Raw genomic sequence first — 22466 nt, forward strand, 5'->3', positions numbered from 1 at the left:
TTAAGTTTATTTGAATCCAAAGAAGCAAATGTCCTTTTGATACCATTTTTTTTTTACTTGAATAGAAACGTTTCTTTACAGTATTTAAATCTCCCCATGTCGCAGAAAATTCAATGTATGTATGTATGTGTGTGTGTGTACATGTTAAAGAGCAACCCAGTTTTTTTTGTTACGTTGAGGCTGTGAAGATAAAAGATTTTCATTTACCACATCACGGTATGCTGCAGCTACCAGACATGATATTTAAAATGGACTGAATCCTGGCTGTGCCTTGTTTTCTATATGCATACTGAAAGTATATTAATTTCACAGACCAATAATAATGTAATCCATCAGCACCAGAGTGCATATGAGCAGATCAGCCCTGTGCCTTTCTAAAAAAACAAACAATATTGTCCTTGACTCAGTTGACTTTTTAAGAGAGAAGTTAAATGTTATTTGTCCAGATGTTCTGCGTTTAACAACAGGATTCTTTGTGTTATAGCTGTATTTGTGATTAGAGCTGTGTCCTCACATGAATTACCGTCTTGAAATGAAAAAAATGTTTGTCTTATTTAAGTTAATATAGCCGTGGTAAAAACAGTAATGTATTTAAAGTTTCACAACAGCCTATTTATTTGAGATTTAATATATTATGTTGATCTACTTTGCTGAGTTCAGCCTCTTTGATTTATGGTTTGAAGTCAGGGACGCGTGAAACTTTTTGACATTTTTAGCAACAAATGGATCTGAGGTCTGATGTTTCCTGTTGCGAGATGGATTTCATTTTTCATATTTGTTGCTGCTGCCTTGACAAAGTGTCACACAAAAGAAGCACATCAGCCAGTCACGACTCTGACCTGGTTGGGATGACTGATGTGAACTGAGCGAAGAAAACACACCACAGCTTCACTTTCAGACAAAATCTATGACTTTATATTGAACTTACAGCCAAGGAGAGAGATATTAATTAGGATGTCACATTAATGCAATGCAGAAAGCGGTGTCCCTGCTAAGGATGTATTACAGACAGATAGATATGAAGTGCCTTCATTCAACTTGATTGAAAATATCCAGGATGTATGCCAAAGATAGGGCTGGTTAGTATGTGCAGAAATGTGCACTTCTACTGAGCGAGGTACTGAAAGATGAATCAGTTTAATTCATTTCTGATAATAAAAGAGGACTGTGTTTCATGAAAAGACTCGTGTACCATCTCTCATTTTTTACTGTCATTATATTACGCTATGAATACATACATTAGGAGAGAGAGAGAGTCTGGTCATGCGTATGGCAAGAACTTTACAATTCATGGGTGTGTCTGTGGGGATTCATAAATAAAGCTATAAGACACCTTAATTCAGAAACAGACAGTTCCCACTGTGATTCATGTACAGCTGTCTAACCGGAGCGCTGTCAGGGGAAATAAACGCAGCAGAGTCATCAACACATTTCTGAGTCTGTACGGTAGAAAGTTATAGACACAGCAGGCAGAAAGGGATAAAACTTAAGAAGCTTCATGTGAGTGTTACACCTAAATCCCAGTGGAAGTATTCAGATCCATTATTTAACTTATTACTTATATATTATTAGATTATTTTTACTTATTGATTAGAGTAGGTGAAGTGGGACTGAGACTAATGATTATTTTTTATTATGGATGAATCTTTGGATCAGGAGCAATGAAGGGCTTCCGATCCAAAGCGCTCACACTGTTACTAAACTGATACACACACATTCACAGTGATGTTACAGCTATTGGGATCAGTTTGGGGGTAATTATCCTGCTCAAGGATACTTCAGGTGGACCGGAGGAAGCCCAGGAACCCGTAACTCTACCACAGCTACTGCCTTAATGCTACTGCTCCTAAATTTAAAATGACTCTTGCTATTTTTCTTCTCGTTTTATGTATTCAGAAAACACATACTGTATCTGAAGCAACACTACTAAAATAAGCAAATGCATAATGTGTGTAGTTTGTATTTTAGTGTATTGTACTGAGGATTTTGGATGTTTTCTCACATTTATTACAAGTCTCAGACACTTTACATCAGCTTGTTCTTTTGCAGTTTAGAAAGTTACAAATAATGCAGTTTGATTGCAAATTGATTCTAAAAGTCTGCACTCCAGTGATGCAACTTTAACAAAATAACAGTTGGGATTTGATGCTCATTCTGATAGAACTTGAGCATCCATACATTATTTGTAACCACTTATCTTCATCAGGGTCACTGTGGGGCTGGAGCCTATCCCAGCTGACTTTGGGCAAGAGGCCGAGTACACACTGGACAAGTCACCAGCTCATCACAGGGCACACCATTCACACTCACAGTCACAACAATTAACATATTAAGTGCATGTCTTTGGATTGTGGGAGAACATGCAGACTCCACGTAGAAAGACCCTAGCCAAGGTTCAAACCAGGAACCGTCTTGCTGTGAGGCGACAGTACTAACCACTGCTCCACCGTGCCACCCAGAATGTACCCATCATACGGAAATTAATGGGAACCAAACGCTACATCTTAATATCTTTAAGTCTATAATCTGAAGTTCAAAACACAAGTATGAACATAAAAGAGACAAACCAAACCGTACCTGAAGAAGTTTTATTCCTTATAAAAGCCATGAACCTTTTACAGAGTCACTTTAAAATGACTAAAGAAAAAAAGGAGGAGGAGGATACATACACTTGTCAAAAAGAGTGGACATTTCCTAATTATTGGGCGGCACTCAAACAATTTCATCAACTCAAGCATTTCATCTTTAAAACATTGTTTCCGATAACAATCACAATAGACTGTTGGAAAGAATGATTTACAAAAAAAGAAGAAGAAGAAAATCAATGAATTACAGCATGTTGTGTTCATCATGTTAGATACATGCAAGAATTAAAAGATTTTCAGTTTGTTTTGGCAATGGAAATCAATATGGGAACAAAAAGCCAGAGAGGGAAAGAGAGAGACGACACTCAGTATAATGTGTCCGTCACCCTCGTGAAGCTGGCTGACATGAATAAATCACTGCATGGAAGATTCACCTTCAGCTCTGAAGAGAAAAAAAACATCTCTTTGATCACAGTGTCATTTCAGCCAACACTTCCGTCATTTTGTTGCTGTAGTGTGTGTGTGTGTGTGTGTGTGAGAGGCAGCTTAAAATAAATGACAGTAACTGCACAGCAGCTGAAAGAGAAGAGGGACTGCAGGAGCAGTGCCATCCTACAATCACTGTGTAAATCCCATGTCCAATATACGATGCATAATCAGATAGTAAACAACCAAGAATAAAAAAAAATCACTCAGTAGTATCAAACAATTGATTCAAAACTATTTGATATGCCAGTCTTGCATTAGTCCTAATTTGTGTTTGATTAAGTTTTCTCGCAATTTGTATATCATCACAACTTCAGTGGTGCTAATTAAAACACCACGTCACCGTGGCATGCATTGTTTCCAAGTAAAGTCGAAGGCCTTACCCTTGCCCCGAGGCATCATTAGTTATATGTTTAACATGCATATGTCTGAGTTACATCATCTCCAGTATCTATGGTAGCATACCTAAGAAGTATTAAAAGAAAACATGATAATTAATTAGCTAGTCGACCAGTTGCTCAATTTCTCCCAATCGCTTGATGATGATGAAAAACATGAACACAGAGTAGAGGATAGTTTACCTCAGGGGAGTGTTTAAGGAGTGTTAAGACAACCAGCAGGGACAATGATCGCAGGTTAATAGTGAGAAGAAAAACAATACATCTGGTTACGGACAACCCCTAAGCTTTTTTTTTTTTTATTATTTTTTTTAATTACCATGTTTTACTTGCTAGAGAAAAGCCATCCGCCTTCAGTCGCGTACAAAGCTGATAGATTATCAAGTTTGACCAAAAGATGGAAAAGCCAGTTCAAAAGTCACATCTACTGTAGCCCTTAGTAAGACAAAGATGGATGGTAAACAGTGTAGGTGGTTCAGAACTGTTAAGGCCAAGCACCTTTCATTGATCGACCTTCAGGCTGTGGTCTCTTCAGTATCATAATAAATATTTTCGCATAAATAGATCCGATGTTCTTTCAACTTACTAAATAATGCGTGAATATGTGTTTGTGTTAAATATAACCCGTCTGCCTGCATGCCTTCAGGTTACTTTGTGTGTGTGTGTGTGTGTCCTTTGTTACACCTGTAGCATCTGAACAAAGCCGATGTGTCGAAAAACAGTCCATATCAATCAATATCAATGTCGCACAGGTTTTCTAATGTGAACATTAACACGAAGAAGGCATTTAGTCCACTCCCAGTGCTCGGAGCTGTCTCTCGATCTCTTCGTCAGAGATGGTGGCTGACGTTTTGGAGGAGGCGGCGGCGCTGGGGAGACTCTTTCCTGCAGCTGGAGCTCTCACCATCTGGAAACACACGCGGGCAGAAATATCCCATTAGCAGACACACTCGATTCAAACACACACACACAATCACAAAACATTGTACTTGTTGTAATATTGGCTGCTGTGTACAGCTGCATACTGCCACTCCAAAGTCAAATGTAGAAGGGCAGTTCAAATTTTAGCACAATTTTACAAAGAATTATGTATTATATTGGAAAACTTTTGTCTCCATATGACAAGTCATACTGTATTTTTTCAATCGTTCTTCATTTGCGAGAAAAAACAACAAAAAAACAGTAAAGTTGAAACTCTTTAATGTGTTCGTTAAAAGCAACGTGATAGGCAGTTTGTGCTGCGATATTCTTAAAGCCGTTTAACTGGTATGACACGTTACAACAATCTGGCACTCACCACCAAAAGGAATAATTAAATTATATATATCTCAGTTCAAATTCTTATTAATTGATCTTTGTATCTGCTGAAAAGCTGAAGCTCTTTGTCCCAAATTTCTTACTCTCTATCACAGATTAAAAGATAATAACACCTACAGATGCTTCTTTACTTACAAAACTACCACAGTTTATGAGTCTTTTAACTCCTTCCAGCTCGAGGCTTGATTGAGAAAACTTTTATCGTTTAGTTTTCTAAGAAATTGCATGACACAAAATTGTCTTTTATTGTGATTGAGCGGGAAATAATTACCCCCTCCCTACGTTCAGAAACAGTTTTGCAGGTTTTTTTTAAATACTTGCCCGTTTGTTCTCTCCAGCTGTGGGCTTGTTTATAGGACAATTTGTGGGGTTTGTTCATTGTGTTATGAGGGGTAATAACTCATGAAGCCCCCCAGGGGGAGCCAGACACACAGCAGATGGGCAGCCTGGTAGTTACACGCACACACAAACACACACACACACTGCGGTACATAAGAGTTAGAAGAGCTGAGGGCTAGCCCCACCATGTGGCAGCTGGAATACATTTTAACAGCTGAGTAAAAGCCATGTGGAACACTTATTTAGTTCATGCTGCTAAGGGGATGTGCACACATTTACAATTGTAAAATGTGTGGTTAAACTTTATGTTTGAATTTCTATATTACCTTTCTCTTCACGTATGTTTACCTGAATAGTGATAACACTTAGAAGTAGAAAGTAAAACATTTTTCTTACCTTTCCAGAGATCTCAATGCCGATCTCATCCAGAACCTGGTTGACAATGCCCTGAGATTCCTCTTCATCCCCAGACTCATCGAAGATGTCATCCAAAGTGTCGTTGACTGGAGAGTGACACAGAGAGGGAGGAGATACAAATGAAGTCAAAACATTTGATTTTCAGTTTGGACTTTAGAGTAAGACATCTAAACCTTTTGCAACCAAACTACTAAATGCATGCTTATGTGTCGACATTTGCCCTATTTACCTCGTCGAAGCGCAGACATTAACATACCTCGCTTCTTACACCATTCACGCATCCTGATAATCTGGTTTTGGTAAGCCTGCAAATACCAGAGCTCTGTGTTTGAGCATGAGTGTGCATCACGTGTACTTACTCATTTCCTCTGTCATGCCCATCTTCATGTTCTCCTTCTGGAAGTCCTGCATGGTCTTTAGAGTCTTCTGTGGATCCATCTTTTTATTCACCGCTTGCATTGTCTGTACGCATTATGAAAAGAAATTCAGAGAATGAATCCTGATGGTTTTTTTCAACATACTGCGTGAGCTGCTCTTATGCAAAGACACAAAATGACAGTGAAGGGATGGCAGCACATAAGACAAGACAGTTTGGTGGTTCTCACGCTGCCTTCTTGGGCGTCATAGGATGGTGATAAAATCCCAGATTTCTACATTTATAACAAATCAGTATGTGTCCAAAGCAAATATCTGTTTGGTTGAAATAGGGATTAAAAGACTTGCTCTGCATTCATTAGTATATAGGAGAACAGACTAACTCACAAATTATTCATCTCCTTCCTGTGACGGTTCAGCACAAACAGCCGGGCCTGACACAGATAAGATACACCCGTGTCTCCACTTTACTGCTACTGTTGACATAAATCATGGCAACCCATCGCTCTGAGCTATTATAGCTCTTGTGGGAGGAAAGTGTTTCACTTTTCTTTTTTAAGAAACCGAATAGAAGCTGACACTTTTTGCGCATGTATAAATAAACTTTGTGTGCGTCTGACATAAAACAATTAACACGTTCCACACCCACCTGATCACACTCCATTAATCTGAAGCCTAATTATATTTGACCTGTCTATGTTTGCGAAGTCTGACTCTGTACAGTACATCGCTCTTGGCCAATTACTACGTCTCACACTTCATTAAGGACAATGACACAACAGAGCCTACATTAATACTTTAAGTACGACACTAAAACATTGATACAAGTAAACACGGAAACTATCTCATATGCAAAACAGAAACGCACCTAACTTTTCACAGTGCAAAGTCAAATGTCTAAATGGACTTTCAAAGGAAGGAGGAGTTCTAGATGTCCACTTTTAACATAATGTTAGTGAGTGCATCCTTTTGTTTTCTCATAAGTTCACTGTATCCATCTGTGAAGTACGCACAGTTTTCTCCAACAGAAAAGATGAGAAATAAAACCAAAGTGCAAGCATTGCTTTTCACGACAGCTTGTCTTAACACGTGCAGGTATTTTCCTGTCCTAACGGGACAGCCCAACTCAACACGAATCAAACATTTCAAAACCTGAATTGAAGGACGGGGTTCGGCATCTTACCTTGGCTGTGGTGGACATGGCGCCGGCCATCTTCATTTGGGAGTTCATGACCTTCGTCTGCGTAGACATGGAGGTGACTTTGGAGCTGACGGCGTACGTGCGGTTCTTCTGTTTCCTCAGCTGGACCAACTGTTTGGCGAGAATCTTGCACGCCTCTTTGTTGCCGCTCTTGGCCATCTTCTTGATTTCTGCTTCCTGGAGAGTGAGGAGGAGAATATGGGCTATAAGGACTTGACGACAACAGGACTCTCCTGCTGTGACTTAAGTTTAGCATATTTAACACAATATTTAACGTAATTGTCGGTGTGTGAAATGCAAATTTAGCTAATTAGTGCGAGTATGCACAAAAAATCCCCGTTGTAGAATGGAAAGAAAGCGGACGTATATAATTCATCTGCCCAACAGTCAAAATAAGCATTACATTTAGAGATAATATTCCATTTAAATGAAGAAATATAGACGGTTTAGGGCTGCACAGATTGTACATTAGCTGCAGTGGAGCAGCTACGTTACTTTTCAAAGTAATGTTTTGAGAACAGTTTAGTGTCAAGTGGGTGCCACCAATTTTCAAATCTGTTTCAGCAATACGACATGCTTAACCATGTCAAAAGACACATTAAGTTCTCGGATAAATCAGGATGGAATAATCAGCCGCCTTGGCAACTACAAGGAGATCACTGTACGTGCCATGTGCTATGGCAATCCACACTGATGCCGTGTTTTAAGGAACATTTTAGAAGGCTCTATCGGCATATTGTGTAATCATTATGATGCAAATAACTGTGACATGACTGATCTTATGACCTGCCATTTGCTACCATGATTTCCTCTTATTGTACAATACACAGAAACACACACACACACAACCAGGTTTGCATGAATGCATACGCACCATATGTATTGAAACAAACAGAAGTGTATCTACAAATCTCTAGAGAGACCAATGAGTTTGCAAATATAGACACAGTAAATAAAGTCATCTGGACGAGGCTTCACACGCTGGCAAGCAAATACAAGCTTTAATCTTTGGTAAACATAAGAAAACACACTGATGCCCACAGGAACACCGTGTGTGTGCATCCCAAGAGACGATAGTGAAGCTGCAGGTTACAGTGAGCTCTCAGCACTGCTCCGTACAACAGCCTCAGCATGTGTTGTTTATATCTTATGGCTGAGCTAAAAGCATCTTCAGGAAGCAACAATCAATTATTAATGTCTGATGAAGCAACAGAACAATCCCCACTCAGCTCAGTGTCTCTCTAACACACACACACACACACACACACAGACAGACAGACAGACAGACAGACACACACACACACACACACACACAAAACAGGTATGTTCGGTTCAGTTTGTATTTGCTTGCTGTGTGCATAAAAAAATTCAAATTAATGTCGTGGAAAGAAAATAATATAGAGCTGTGTGACGGGAGCTACTAATAATTTCAACTGCACTGTGACTGCTGCTGGTGTGAAGCTTATAATGTCTTATTTACTGCCCTGTCAGTGACGGAGGAAGGGGTGAAGAGGGTGTGATGGATGGTTAGTGCTCTCTTAAACATGAAGCAAACACAGCGCACAAATGTGATGCTGTAAAGTTTGGCCTGGTATAAACTGCATTGCACGGCATTCTTTATGTTTAAACAAGGCCCAAGATGTTTCTGAACAACAACGTGTTGCAACAGAATCAGCTGTGAGTTTTTAGTGTATGTGTGACAGTTTAATATATTTTCTGCTTGTGAATGACCAAAAAATGTGATTTAGAAAACCAGATATAAAGATTAGGCTTACTTCTTAACTGTCTGTAATGTGTTTTGACACTTTAAAAAGACATTACATTCACATGAAGAGTTATTTTTTTGCAAACTCGTCAAGGACTTTGTGACTAGTGTGCATGGTGGGGGGCGACATGATTGTGCTAAACTGCAAATTTAGGTCATTTCCATTTTATAGCAAAATATCTTTTATTCAGAATATGCAACAAAGCTTTTTTTTAAAAAAAATTTGACTAATTAGCAAAAAGCATTAATGAGGAATAAAAATCTGGTTCCCCGGGGAGATAATTATATCCTGTATGATATTTACTTAATACAACAGAGGGGAGAGGACACGCTCTTCTTTCATCTTTCAGAGAGGGGAAATTTTTTGTGTGTGTGTGCATAGAAACTTATAGTGTGTGTGTGTGTGTGTGTGTGTGTGTGTGTGTGTGTGTGTGTGTGTGTGTGTGTGTGTGTGTGTGTGTGTGTAGGCTCACTTGCCTGAAGCAAAGCCACCACACCAGATCATTCTGCTCTCTTCATTTACACCTATTAGCCAATCAGGCTCAATGCCAGCCAGTAGGAAGTGGATGTGATAATCATCTCTAGCTATGTGCGCGTGTTGGGAGAGCTGGGGGGTCTTGGTCTTAATAAGGCATTGATGCAATATGTAGAAATGTATTGGAAATGCGTTTTGTAGAGATACTTTTGTTCCCTGGACTCTTTGTATATGTGTATGTGTGTGGGTGTGTGTGTGTGTGGACCCACCATTTGTTTCTCTTGTTTCTCCAGCGCTGCTCTGTCTCTGGTGATCTGTCTCTGAGTGCCTCGCAACTCCTTAGACTGTTCCTTGATTATGTCTTTAGAGAGAGAGAGACGGAAAGGCAGAAGGAACTGTTCATACTTTGTCAAAACTACAATAAATGAACATTTAACACACATTAAAACACTTGGGCTTAGCTTGGGTGGTGAAAAAAAAAAAAAAACAGTTGTGTTGGTGAGACAAATCTGACATCACACATGTTTTGCATAGTCTACGTGATCAGGCTGGCAGCTGAACAGAAAGCACATATAAAAGACCAACAGCAAGAATGAGGTGTGCTATCTCTTATCTTCTGTTTGGTTTGATTATATACAGTTTATTATTATTTTTTTTATTTATTCCCAGTACACCACAGGTGAAGTGTTGAGAAAAACAGACAAAATGTGTAAAGCAGATTATGTTTATTACGTTTGGACAAAACTGTCTCGATTGTGCCGTGCGAATTAGAAAAGGGCAGGGTCCGTGTCAGCTGGCATTGGAAGAAATCTAAAACATCTATTCAGTGGCTTAATGGTGAGCATGTGTCAGTGTGTGCGCCCACATGCACGCCACATACCAACACCAAGTAATATGCAGCACACTGAGAAAGCATACGGACACTGCCAACTGTGGAGGTGCTCCGAGAGCTCACACCAATACTGAGTCAGATCTGAACCACCTACACAAACTCATAAAAAGTGTTATCATGTGATATGACGTATGACAATGAGGTCACATATTCATCCATGACTTCTGAGTGAGGGACAACCCAAACCATTAATGACTTGGTATTGACTTCAGCTGCTTTTTGACCTAAACTCAGATTTAGTCTATTTTCTTGTGACAATATGCAGCACGTTTTAAATCTATGATAATTCTTCAGTGTTAAAAGTTAAGATTCAAGATAAATACATTAGTCATGTCAAAATAAGTCCAAAATAAATGTGCAGATAAACTCCCCCCCAAAAAAACCTTAAACAGGGGAAATAAAGGAAGAAACCTCTGCAAGACAACAGAGGAGGGGGCTCTCTTCCAGGATGGACATGTGGCAATAAAAGAGTACAAAAAACATTTGCTATATTGCTATGATATAATAGAAAATAGCACATTTTGGAAAAAGGAAACCATGCCAAAAAAAAGTGCTTATTCTTTCTGAAATATCCAGTAATCGTGAACTTGGTCAAGACACGTCATCGCGTTTGAACCACTTGTGGGTACGACGCAAGTATACGTACAAGGTGACGTGTCTCCAACGTCTCAAAGTGGGAGGGATATCGTCCTACAAATATGCTTGATCTAACCGACCCCCCCCAACCTAATCTCAATGCGCCAAATAACCAGAAACCACTTGAACCACCCCTAACCTGGGCAACGACAGAAAAAACAGCAGCCGGAGAGGAAGAGAAACGAAGAGATGGAGACTGCGAAATGTGACAGCTGAGAAATCCTGACAGTGGCATGGCATAGAGTGACGGTAATGCAAGCACAGTGAGTACGGCATGCATATGATCGGTATGGCTGAAACTGGAATGACAATGATGGGAGGAGTAGAGAGGCGGTGCTGCGAAGACATTTACCGTAACCAAAACCTTTTTTTTTTTTCTTGTTTTTTTTAAACCTGCAAATAACATTTTTAGGGAACTGTCCACACAGACAGACAGGTTACAAAAAGGGAGGTGAAGTTTAATCTGGCCTCTCTCTCTCTGGAAACCCAGCACTATGACTCAATATAAATCAGTATTTGAAATGGACTAATTGATTCATCAGATTTGATAAAAGAGAGGCTGGTGTTTCCCCATTTTGACCTTGTGAGGCTGATTACCTAGCCTGGAGAAAAAAAAACACTTAAACATTTAAGATTGACTGGCTTTCCATGTTTTTTTGACATCACTCTATATTACTGACTTAAAAAATTACCATATTCAACTATAGAGGCAGCATCAGACAGCTTTGTCTTTCACATTACAGCATTTTATCACACTGTTTTGGATTATTTTGTTGTTATTTTGTCACAGCACATATAGATTTCTGTCTGTTTATTGTGTTTTGTTTTGTTTTTTTCTGTAGTGTATGCTACACTTCCCTCTGTTGCTGTAACAAGTACATTTCTATGTATATTTCTAATCTAATCTAAATTAACTCATGTATTTCCATGATAGAGAGAGAGGAGGTGATGGATTTATCGGATTAAAAACAAACATAAGAATATAATGGTTAAAAAACGATCATTATGTGTGTTTGACGTGATTATATTTGACGTACATTGTGTAATAATTTGTGATTATGTTTCCGGTTCCTCGTCTGAGTTATTGTAAACAAGCTCAGTTTAACAGACAGCTAACTACTCTCAGGAACCTAAACGACCCACATGACTGTAATCTGGACAGAAATGTTACAAACGCAGACATGTTCACGTTCATATATTAAGTTTGTTTTTAGACTTTCGGTCAGCATCGTGACTGGTGACTCAACCCGACCCAGAACAGGTCCAACAAGTTAAAGCGTTAAACCGGGACAGCTCATTTAAAACAGCAGCAGCTACAAACAAGTGAGCTAGCCACGCAGAGCAAACTTACCGTCGACAGTCTTCTTCTTGAAAAGGGAAGCCATGTCGCTGCTTTGTATAAACCTAAATATATATATAAATATACCAAATACGAGTGGTGAAGCGCTAACACCGTGTTATTCCCGGTTGTTTGTCGCCTCGTCTTCCTGGTTGACTTTCTGTTGTCGGAGTTCCTCCCTCAGCTGACTGACTCAACGGCTCCGCGTGACGTCACGGCGGGACTCTCATGCTGCCTTCAAGGTAGCCTCGTAAAAAAAAACAAAAAAAAAACGAAAACTGTCAACTCGATAGTGTCACCTGTCGTTTTTTTTTTTTGCTGTACAAATGTCTGGACTAGAAAGGAGTAGTGGCACATTTAAAAGTGGCCGATAAAAATAAAAAAAAATCTAAGTGAACCTGTTAAAATTCAAGTCTTGGTTTATTTAATGTGCATTGAACATTTCCCAGTTTGCCATATTCCCCACAGTAAGTGAATGCAACAAGTCAGAGGAATTGATAATATAATGTTCACTTTAGATTAGATTAGATATGCTTTATTCATCCCACCACGGGGAAATTTGCTTGTTACAGCAGCAGAGGAAAGTGTAGCATACACTACAGAATTAGAAAAAAGTAGAAAAGGCAAAAAAAAACAAAAAAAACGAAGAAAAAACACAATAAACAGACAGAAATATCTATAACCTACACAATAAACACGAAAAACAATCAACCTTCAAAACAGACAAGTACTGAGGATAAAAGTGGCTGGAAACAGGGAGAACAGGGAGACACCTAAAACACTCAACACTCAAAATTTGCTAAAAAAAATAAACTGTATAAATTACAAATTGTGGTTTTATGTAGTTATATGCAGTGACCGTTATTGCTGTAAGATTGCTAAAAAGTGACCATGATATGAATATTAATATTATTGCAAGAGTAGTGATCATAATAAAGATAATATTACAAAAGTAAGTGACCATGATATAAATAATAACTGCAAGTTATAAATGAAATAAAATAGCACTTGCAACAAAGACACTTCTTACTATTGCCAAATCACAGGGCTTTGCAAACAAATGAAGTCAAAATCAAAGTATTTTTTACAGATACTTTTACTGCCTATTTAATCCAGTTGATGTTTTAACTGGTTCTTCCTTATATAAATATATATTAAAGGTCCAATGGTGCTGCAGGCAGATATAGGGTTTGCAGAGGAAGGGATGTACAGGACACGATGATGACATGTGGGATCTCTCTCAGCAGATAGTATGGACAGAGTCCAACGGCTAGCAGTTCAACATCTGGGCTACAGATGTATCTATATGTATCTAGTGTATGTTATCATGGCACACAAACATGTAAACTGTTGTAGGACAATAAACCACAGAGCGAGTTACTGTCAATAAAAAAGCGCCCACAGCTTCTCACAGCACCATAAATTTTGTTCTTCTCAATTTCCTTCCTCATCTCTTTGTCCCAAGAGGCGAGGGTTTTCATACACTCCACTCATGTATTCGTATTGTCTTATTTCATATTGATGCTGAGAGCAACTTTATGTGCGATGGTGGGACTCCTGAACCATAACCAACTCAATTTGGTGCACATGTGTGTGTGTGTCTGTGTTGGTGATGGGAGGGAGCACAGAAGATGTAAGGTGGAGAGGGTGAAGGGGGGGATTTCAGCCCAGAAATAGTGAGAGCTGCCAAGTTATGGCTAGAGCAAAGGAGAGAGGGGTGACTTTGAGGAGAAGGAGAGGAGGATGGGTAGCCCTTAGCTCTTTTCTCTATCTCCAAGGATGTGTGTGTGTGTGTGTGGGCACTTGCCTGTGTGCATCAGCATGTCGTCCTGAGGCGTTGTTCTTGTTAAGGTTATTAGGGAAGATGTTTGGCGCTAATCAGAGGAGGGCTACAGGGACTACCACTAAACGGCCTCATCATCAGAGGGCCCCAGTGGTGATAAATCTAGCCCCAAGCACCCAGAGGGCCTGCAGGTACCAAGCTTGTATCTGTCTCTGGTTTTGTTGCGACATAGAAAGAGCATGTAAATCAATATGTGAAGCTTCAGACCTTTTTCTACCTGTGATGGATGCAATAAAGTCTGAATAAATACAAATTGTAGGACTGATCAATATTACACAACGGCAAGGCTTTAACCTAAATATATTTGAATGAGACATTTTGACTAGATTCCATATTAATATGCTTAATTTATATGCTAAATATTGAAAAAAGAAAACCCAATTCCATCTTTAAAAATACATTAGGCTTGTATGCATTAAAATAAAATCTGAAGAAATGTTTTCATTTTCACTGTTTTTCTTTTCTCCACCACTTTCCCCAAATATCTATCCTTCCCATTCCTCTCCTCTCTGTGATCTAGCCCGGGGCAAGCAGACATGTAACGTTAAGGCACTAACTACAGAGTGTATGGACACACATGCACACACACACACACACACAGCAGACAGAAACATTCATGTGTGAAATGAGATCTCTGCACAATCAGTGGGAGTCACAGCCATAAAGCACATCAAGCTTTTCAGCTTTAAGGTATCATTGAACAAATCGCACATATATCCTTTCATGTGATGACTGTGGAGTTCTAACAACTCTGTTTTTGCTCCTCTTCACAGATACACCCATTCGAGGACATCCAACGATGAAGTGGAGCAATAAGGAGTTCTTTCTTTTATTAAACTGACAAGAGCTGACTAATATTTTACATGTAATAACAATTTGCATTGCATTTTCATTCCTAAGAACCGCACAAAAATGGTAGTTGTATTTCAATCACTTTTGAGTCATGCAACTTTAATAAAACTTACACCGACACAAAGATTTTCTACTGTATACGAGCTTTAGAAATGTCTCATAAATTAGATTCAACAACTTCATATCCATCAAAACAGGGACAGACGGGGACAATCCTGACTCGATGATGTCTCATTATTACCCTAATAGATAGCCAATATCTGCCCCATGTGTTCGCAAAAAACACAGATTTGTGATTTGCAATAGAACTGGAACAAATCTCCCTGAGGCCTCCTCGTGATGTAAATCTCATTCCCCATATTTATCAAGCATAAATCCTGAATCATAATAGGATGTAAGATATGAGTATCTTCCCTGTGCCCCTGACATATGAGTAGGCTGAAATATGTTTGTATGCAAACAGAGAGAGAGAGAGAGACAAGGGGCTGTGATGGGAAGCACGGGATTTCAACAGTACTTCTTCAGTCTGATGGATGGATACTTCACTGCTTCCCAGATGGAGAGAGACAGATAGAGAGGGAGGCAGGGAGGACACAAGGAGTACCAAGGGGATTTAAGGAAGATGAGAATAGAGGGCAACTTCACAGAGAGGAAGAGAGGGAAGAATAGAGCAGAGCTGTTGAGTTGCAGAAAAAAAAGTCTGTTTATTGTGGCTTAATTAAAGGAAAAGTTTGCCTTTACTTAATTGCTTAATTGATTCACTGACAAGTTTTTGTTATACACAGGATTATGTGTCAAAATAACTTGGCCAGACAAAGTCTGGCTGCTTAGCAATCTTACAGCAATAACAGTCACTGCATACAACCCCATAAAACCACAACTTGTAATTTATACAGTTTATTTTTTGAGCAAATTAAACAAAGAAAAAAAGATGTTGAGTGTTTTAGGTGTCTCCCTGTTCTCCCTGTTTCCAGCCTTGATGCTAAGCTAACAGGCTGTGGCTTATATTTTAAAGGAGAGACTTGAGAGTGTTATTCTCATTTAACTCTCCGCAATATTTCTAAAATGTCAGCTTCTTCTTTTTTCTTTTTTTTTAAAAGCTAATCATCCACTTTTAAAATGATGCAGTTTATTAGTTGGCATTGTACAGATGACCACCAAACGGTGCCTCTGGGAAACCTTTAAGAGCAATTAGTTATAAAAAAACGTAATTTTAATCATTTTCCAAACATGATGTGTATGTAGGTGGGAGAGGATTTAGGACATATGGAAGACAGCAGGAGGCTGAGAGAGCAAGAAAAGACGTAGGGAGGGAAGACGGCGGGGATGGCAGTGGGGGAGGCAGGGGGGCAGTTTGGGATGGTCTAATAAATCGAGTGAGTGACTCCACTCATTTTTGCCCGTGGGACGAATCTAGTCGCGCTCACCGGCGCTGTGCAGCATCAGGGAATTGTGGGTAATGAGAGATTATTCTCCCCTGTAGTGTTTGCTCATCATCATTGCCACTCGCAACCTCCCCAGCCTCCCACGAAACACACACACACACACACCTCGCTAACACAAGCAGATTTAGCATTTGGATGCAGGTGTTGAGTTATATATACAAACACGTGCAGATACACATCCATCGACGGAGGCACGCGCGTCTTACAGACATGGTTTTGTGAGTAAGGTCAAACAGCGAAGTGTTATTGTTTGAATCTGCTGCTGGCGCCAATTTTGGATGTCACACTCAGTGAGGCGCACACACACACACGGTTCAATGACACCCTCTTTTATCCACAGGTTCTTTTTGCCTGAGGATGCCAATCTGTCTGAGGGAACATCCTACATGCATCAAACCAGAACCCTCTTTTGCCCTTCCTTCCTTTTTTTCTCTCCCTCTCTTCTGTCTCTCCAGCCCATGGTCCTCCTCGCCCCGGAGCCAGGCTGTGACCACAAGAATTAGGCTGGTGGTCCCAGCAGGGGCCCGAGCCTCAGACACACCATTAGCATGAGGGAATTAGAGTCATTACAACTGGAAGGGCAACGGAGGACGAGTTCTTCGCACTGCAGCACAGAGAGGAGGTTTGGGAAGTTGTGTGAGGGGGGAAAACAGACAAAGTGGGAATAATTAATCTGGTAGTTGGGAAACATTTATCTAATATGTAGTACATGCATTTATAATGAGAATGCATATTTAGAAAAGGTGTTGTGGGTGGTTGTGATTCTAAATGCCTTGTTCCTTAAAACCTAGAATAATGTGTGTTGAATGTTGTGTGATTTCTGTGTAAGGGTCATCTGTAATGACAGATGGACAGGTAGGTGAATTTGTCAACTGAGAATCATCAAGCTGGAAGAGCGAAGAATCACCTCGAGCTAGCAGGTTCTGTTCATTTTTTAATAAATGATTAAATGTTAAAATAAGAAAGGTCTTCTTATTCTTGTTAAAACACACTAGACATGTTCCCGGGGATCCACACTTTGAATGACTTTTTCAGGCTAAATTGGGTCCAAAGTAAGATTTCAACCAGGGCCCCAAAAAGGCACAGATTGGACCTGGTGCCAGCACCACAAAAGAAGCTTCCTGTGTCTCCATTTTCTCATTCATGCCATGTCTTACCTTCGCTGGAGTGCATTTTTATTACTGTCACAGATAATATGAATCTAATCGACACTCTTCCACATGTTATTGTTTAAACCAGACATCAACATTTTGCTCTGAAAAAGTAATAGAGCAAATTGGTATGGAAAGGAACCTGCTTAATTTCACACATATCCAAATTATAAATCTGAATGACCTACATAAATACTATTTTTTTTTCCAATTTGCTGTGAATTTTCAGATTTAACCTTTAAATCCATGTCCAGCTTTTGTTTAAAAGGAAGATTGGAGTTTGACCCTCCGAGTGGGACACACACATCAACATCCCCTCCATCAACATGACCCTGTCTTTGAGTCTCCATCATCTCATTAATTCCTGCCAGGAAGCCAGTGCAGTTTCCTTTATCTTTACACATGCAGAATATGAGTTAGAACTGGAGGATGGACTAAGTAATTATCTGCTTTTTAAGCAAGGTCAGCATTGGTGACTATGAGGGAACCCAATATCCAGTGGTCACTTTGTTAAGAGACAGTGTCAGACACACGAGTACGCACACTGCGAAGGAAGTACTTTGCTTTGTCTATCTTTGCAATTAAAACTCCCATTTCCATCTAGAAAATGTGCAATAATGGCTCAGACAATTAAAACCGAATATGTGAGATCGCTGAGATAATGAAAAAGCCAAAGCGTGGTGCTTTTGTTGGACAAGAAAACCCTTGTAACTTTTTTTTTTTCCTTTGGCTTAACATGGAAATTCCATTTCCATTAACTTACAAATGACTGTCTTTTGCTCATTAGAAAACACGCTGGCGCGACAATGCAAATGAGCCCACCATGTTGTTTTGTGTCGCGCTTAAACTGAATTCTACATCTAAACTCATGGTGTAATTTTAAATTGGAGGGAAATGTTGTTGTAAATGCAGTGAGTGGATTGCTTTTTTTTTCTTCTGAATATGACAGTGAATAAAAATCATCTTACATTGCATCACTCCATGTACTTGAAGATGCACTAATGGTTCTTTAATTAGGCTTTAATGTTTGCACTCCTCCCCCACCACTCGCACTTGCGCTGTATTAAAGCAGCAACTACGCTGAAGGCAGAGGGGAGACGTGTGTGTGTGTGTGTGTGTGTGTGCGTGTGTGTGTGTGGGTGTGTGTGAAAAGAGTTTGACTAATATTTCAGTTATATCTAAAGATCTAATATCTGTCCAAGGAAATATTTTCATTGACTTAATATCTCAGATGTTTATGAGAGTTAAATATAAAATAATCACCATCAGAATCTTAAAATACAGTAAATGTTTTTTAGGAATTACTAAGAATAAAAGTAAAAATTCTTGCAGCTCAGTGTGATCTCAATGGTAAAAATGTGAGAACCTGCAATGTGCAGTGCTCATTTGTTCATCACCTTCATCCTCATCATTGTCATCATCATCATAATCATCTTCAGGTCGTCCAGAGAGTCACCTCAGGCAGGTGTGTTCTTCTATAGACTCTCTCCGGGGGCAAAAAAAACGAAAGCAACCCGCACCATAAAACTCATGATGCTGCAGTCTGCTTAATGTGAGATATCATCATCAACAGCACTCAGCGTTATCTCACACCTGCCTCATCAGGAATGCAGAGTAAGGTTGAAGAAGATAGATCTTTTAATTTGGCCAAAAAAAAAAAAAACATTGACAAAAGCATTTTTTCTTAGCAAAATAGTTTTTTGTCAGTGTCAATGCCTCCGAATCTGGTGGGTTGAACTACTTGTGAATTTCTTTTCTTCCACCTCTGAGACTCAGATCTGGGACAAAACACTTATGACCTGTTTTCTATGGTTTCTTGGGTTGTATCCCCAAAACCTCCACATTCCTGTCTGTGATCTAAAGTAGCAGAAGTTTATTAGGCATGTGAAATTTCTTTAGATCTTAAACACCGGAGGTGCCCCTCATTGTTTGAGGGGTTCTAACAGCTTGAAAAGCAAACAATTCTCTAACTCCACTTTAATTTCTGTCCTTTTCCTTTCTCCTCCCTCCATTTTCCCCCTCTAAAACATCCACTAATAATCATCTCTGTGCCTCATTAAGGAGAAGAGGAGTAGAGGCACAGGCTGCTCCAGATGTTTTGGTGGAAAACCCCTGAGGTCCAACGTCTGTGTCAGAGAACTTGTGTGTATCCGTCTCTTGTAATATGCACTACTAAGTATGCATGATTTCATGAGTGTGTGCACATATGTGTGTGCAATATAAATCTGTGCATGTTGATACTTCCTGCACTGTCTCTAGGCATCACTCTTAACTGTTCCACTGCCCCACTTCCAAAGCAAGCCAAGACAGCGGGGGAGCAGATTTCCTTTATGAGAACACTAGATGGAGATGCGGTCTAACTCTGCCATCTCTGCACAATTTTAAAATCAGTCTCTTTGTCTGCTGCTGCTGTTGATGCTGTGAGTGATCTGTCAGGTCAAGACATGCAGGTGGCAGTAGGATTTGAATGATTTATGGTGCTGTTCGTTAAAATCTGCCCCACTTACTGTTTTTCAACTTTGTTGTGATAGATATGATGCTTTTTAAAAAGCTTATCCATTGTAGAATCGATCAGTGAATTGACCTCACTATACTGGAGGACAATATATATATATATAAAATGTAATATAATATGCATGTTTTAGTGAATGTATAGTCACCTAAAAATAAGGTTGTTACCTTAGGATGAGCCTTTTATAACTACAGACACCGCAGGTTCTCTTCCACCATGTTGAACCTCCACAATAACCCACATTTTCACACTTTTCTCCTACATGCTTGCGAAGGTGAGGGCAAGGGAGGAGGTTGCAATCAGCAACTAACTACCCTGCTAAATGCCACTAAATCCCCTCAACCAGCTTTCCAACCTTATTGTTTGAGAGAGATATTAGCAGTATTAATTGAAAAATGTTCTCATCGTGGACCGTGATGGATGGACTCAGCTTAATTCTTCTGAAATAAGTTATCGTAATTTTCCTGCACAAGTCTTTTTTTCTTTCAAAATGCTGACCCATTTCCATGGTGTCTAATTGCATTGTCAGCTTGCGACTGAATAATTCACGCTCCCTTTGTGAAATCAAAGAGAATGAAACATGAGTGAAAACTATGAGACTGTTTGTCACTTGTCATAGTCTCAGAGGTCCCATCAGATCTGGCAACCAGCTTGTATGGCTGGTCCAGGAAATAAATAATGAATCTTCCCAAACATTTACCTTACCTTTCACCAGCCTCCAAAGTAATGTAATGAGGATGGTAAGGCTGAGAGAAAAAAAATGTATATCAGTGATGCAGACTTCTTTAGGAAGCAACTCTATAAATAACTTTTTTGTGCCCCTCACAGCTTTTGGTTGGCAAAAATGAATTGAACTCGTGATTTTGTCATGTCACAGCATAGAAAGCACAGGTGTAAATCAGTGACAGTATAAAGAACAGACACAGCATGAGTGACATCAACCATAGGTTTCCGATGCGCTGGCTGAACTGCTTCTTCCACCTCCCGGTTAATCTAAATATTGGCAAAGACGTGGATCATCACCAGACCTGAGGTGGGCTGAATGACGCATGGGTGCTCCAATAAGCCATTTGTAATGGCACTTACCTGTCAATCAAAGTGCCACACTGTCAATTATGCATAACTTTAAGCCTTAATATAATTGGACCAGTGAGTTTTTAAAAAAGTCACCCTCAGTACAGTTGTCATGGATGGGGAAATTAGCTATAGAGACCAAAACCATTTTTTGAACCAGGCTGTAAACATGTTTATTTCTGCTGTGAAGTTGGACATTTTAATATGGGCACTTATGGAGATTGACTCATTTCTGGAGCCGGTCACAAGCGACCGTTCTAGGAATTTTTTTAGCACTTTCGCATTGGCTTCATTTCCCGGCTTCATGGAGGTTGCTGCTCGGTGTAAATGAGTTTCTGGGTGCTGGTATTCTGCACGTTGGCTCACTCGTCATGACTTATTGGTACACTCGAATAGAATGAAGCAATCGTTAATGTTATTAGTAGCACCTGTGCCTTTCCTACTGTGAAAAGTCAAAAACGCCTTTTAGTGTGACTACGTGACGGTTTGATGTATGCTGCGTGGGAATGAAAACGGCAGGGCTGTAGGATAGGATATTTTCAGTACACAGTGTGTATGCGCCAAAGACAGTCAAGAGCTGATCAGACCTCTGTATTCATATGATCTAATTATCTTTCATAAATACACGCTTTACACCTGTGCAACAAAATCATCTGATATGAACCACTCCATGCAGCAAAGGAGCCAGGTGTCATCAGTCTAATTGCTGCATCTGCAGCTCCCTGCTGTCTTAATTTGAACTGGAAAATATTTGGCATAGTAACAGGGATTTTATTAGTTATTGCAGTATTATGAGATGGAGTGAGGTCTCATGATTAATTATTTAAAAGCCAAATCCTGCATGTTTGTGATTGTGTTCTTCTGTGATATTTAAATCTGTGTAACTGGTTCCTGCAGTTTACGCTGCATATTTTGAAAGACCACTCTGGTTTGATGTTCCCCCCTTGATTCAATCTGAATGTAGACCGAAGACAGAATGGGCAGTGGAAACACTTTTTCCAAGGGCTGCAATTATAAGCTGCTCAGAAGGGCAATTATGTTGAGAAAATGACACTTGAAGTGCATATCGAGGCTGTTAACCAGCACCTCTGCACTATGCTTACAGGAAATCCCAGCCATGATAAGAAGCAGCGCATTACTCCTCACCACATCCTAGCAGCAACCAATGATGTTGAGCTGTTGTTAAAGGTGATATCACGGAGGGTGGAAACCAGAATCAGTTTTAAACGGCTGACTGGATAAGATCCTGAAGATAGGTGATCAAAAACTGTGCAGGATAAATAGTGAGATCCTGAACAGTGGAGGATAAGTGTTCGCAGAACTTCAGGAGCAAGTGCTAAAGAAGTGACTGAGCCGGCTGCCGC

The 22466-nt window shown here is 39.7% G+C and overlaps 1 protein-coding gene across 1 annotated transcript; it reads right to left on the bottom strand.

Moving 5' to 3' along the window:
- Positions 1-2573: 2573 nt before the first annotated feature.
- Positions 2574-12430, bottom strand: chmp2ba (charged multivesicular body protein 2Ba). The gene is made up of 6 exons (XM_019268083.2): positions 12238-12430; positions 9628-9719; positions 7101-7295; positions 5902-6004; positions 5522-5628; positions 2574-4376 (listed from the first exon to the last, which is right to left on the bottom strand). Exons 1-6 carry the CDS (start codon positions 12269-12271, stop codon positions 4257-4259), a joined length of 651 nt encoding a protein of 216 aa, XP_019123628.1. The 5' UTR covers positions 12272-12430; the 3' UTR covers positions 2574-4256.
- Between the last annotated feature and the right edge of the window lie 10036 nt (positions 12431-22466).

This window comes from Larimichthys crocea, chromosome XVIII (assembly GCF_000972845.2).
Source record: "Larimichthys crocea isolate SSNF chromosome XVIII, L_crocea_2.0, whole genome shotgun sequence".
In the NCBI taxonomy this organism is placed as follows: Eukaryota; Metazoa; Chordata; class Actinopteri; family Sciaenidae; genus Larimichthys; species Larimichthys crocea.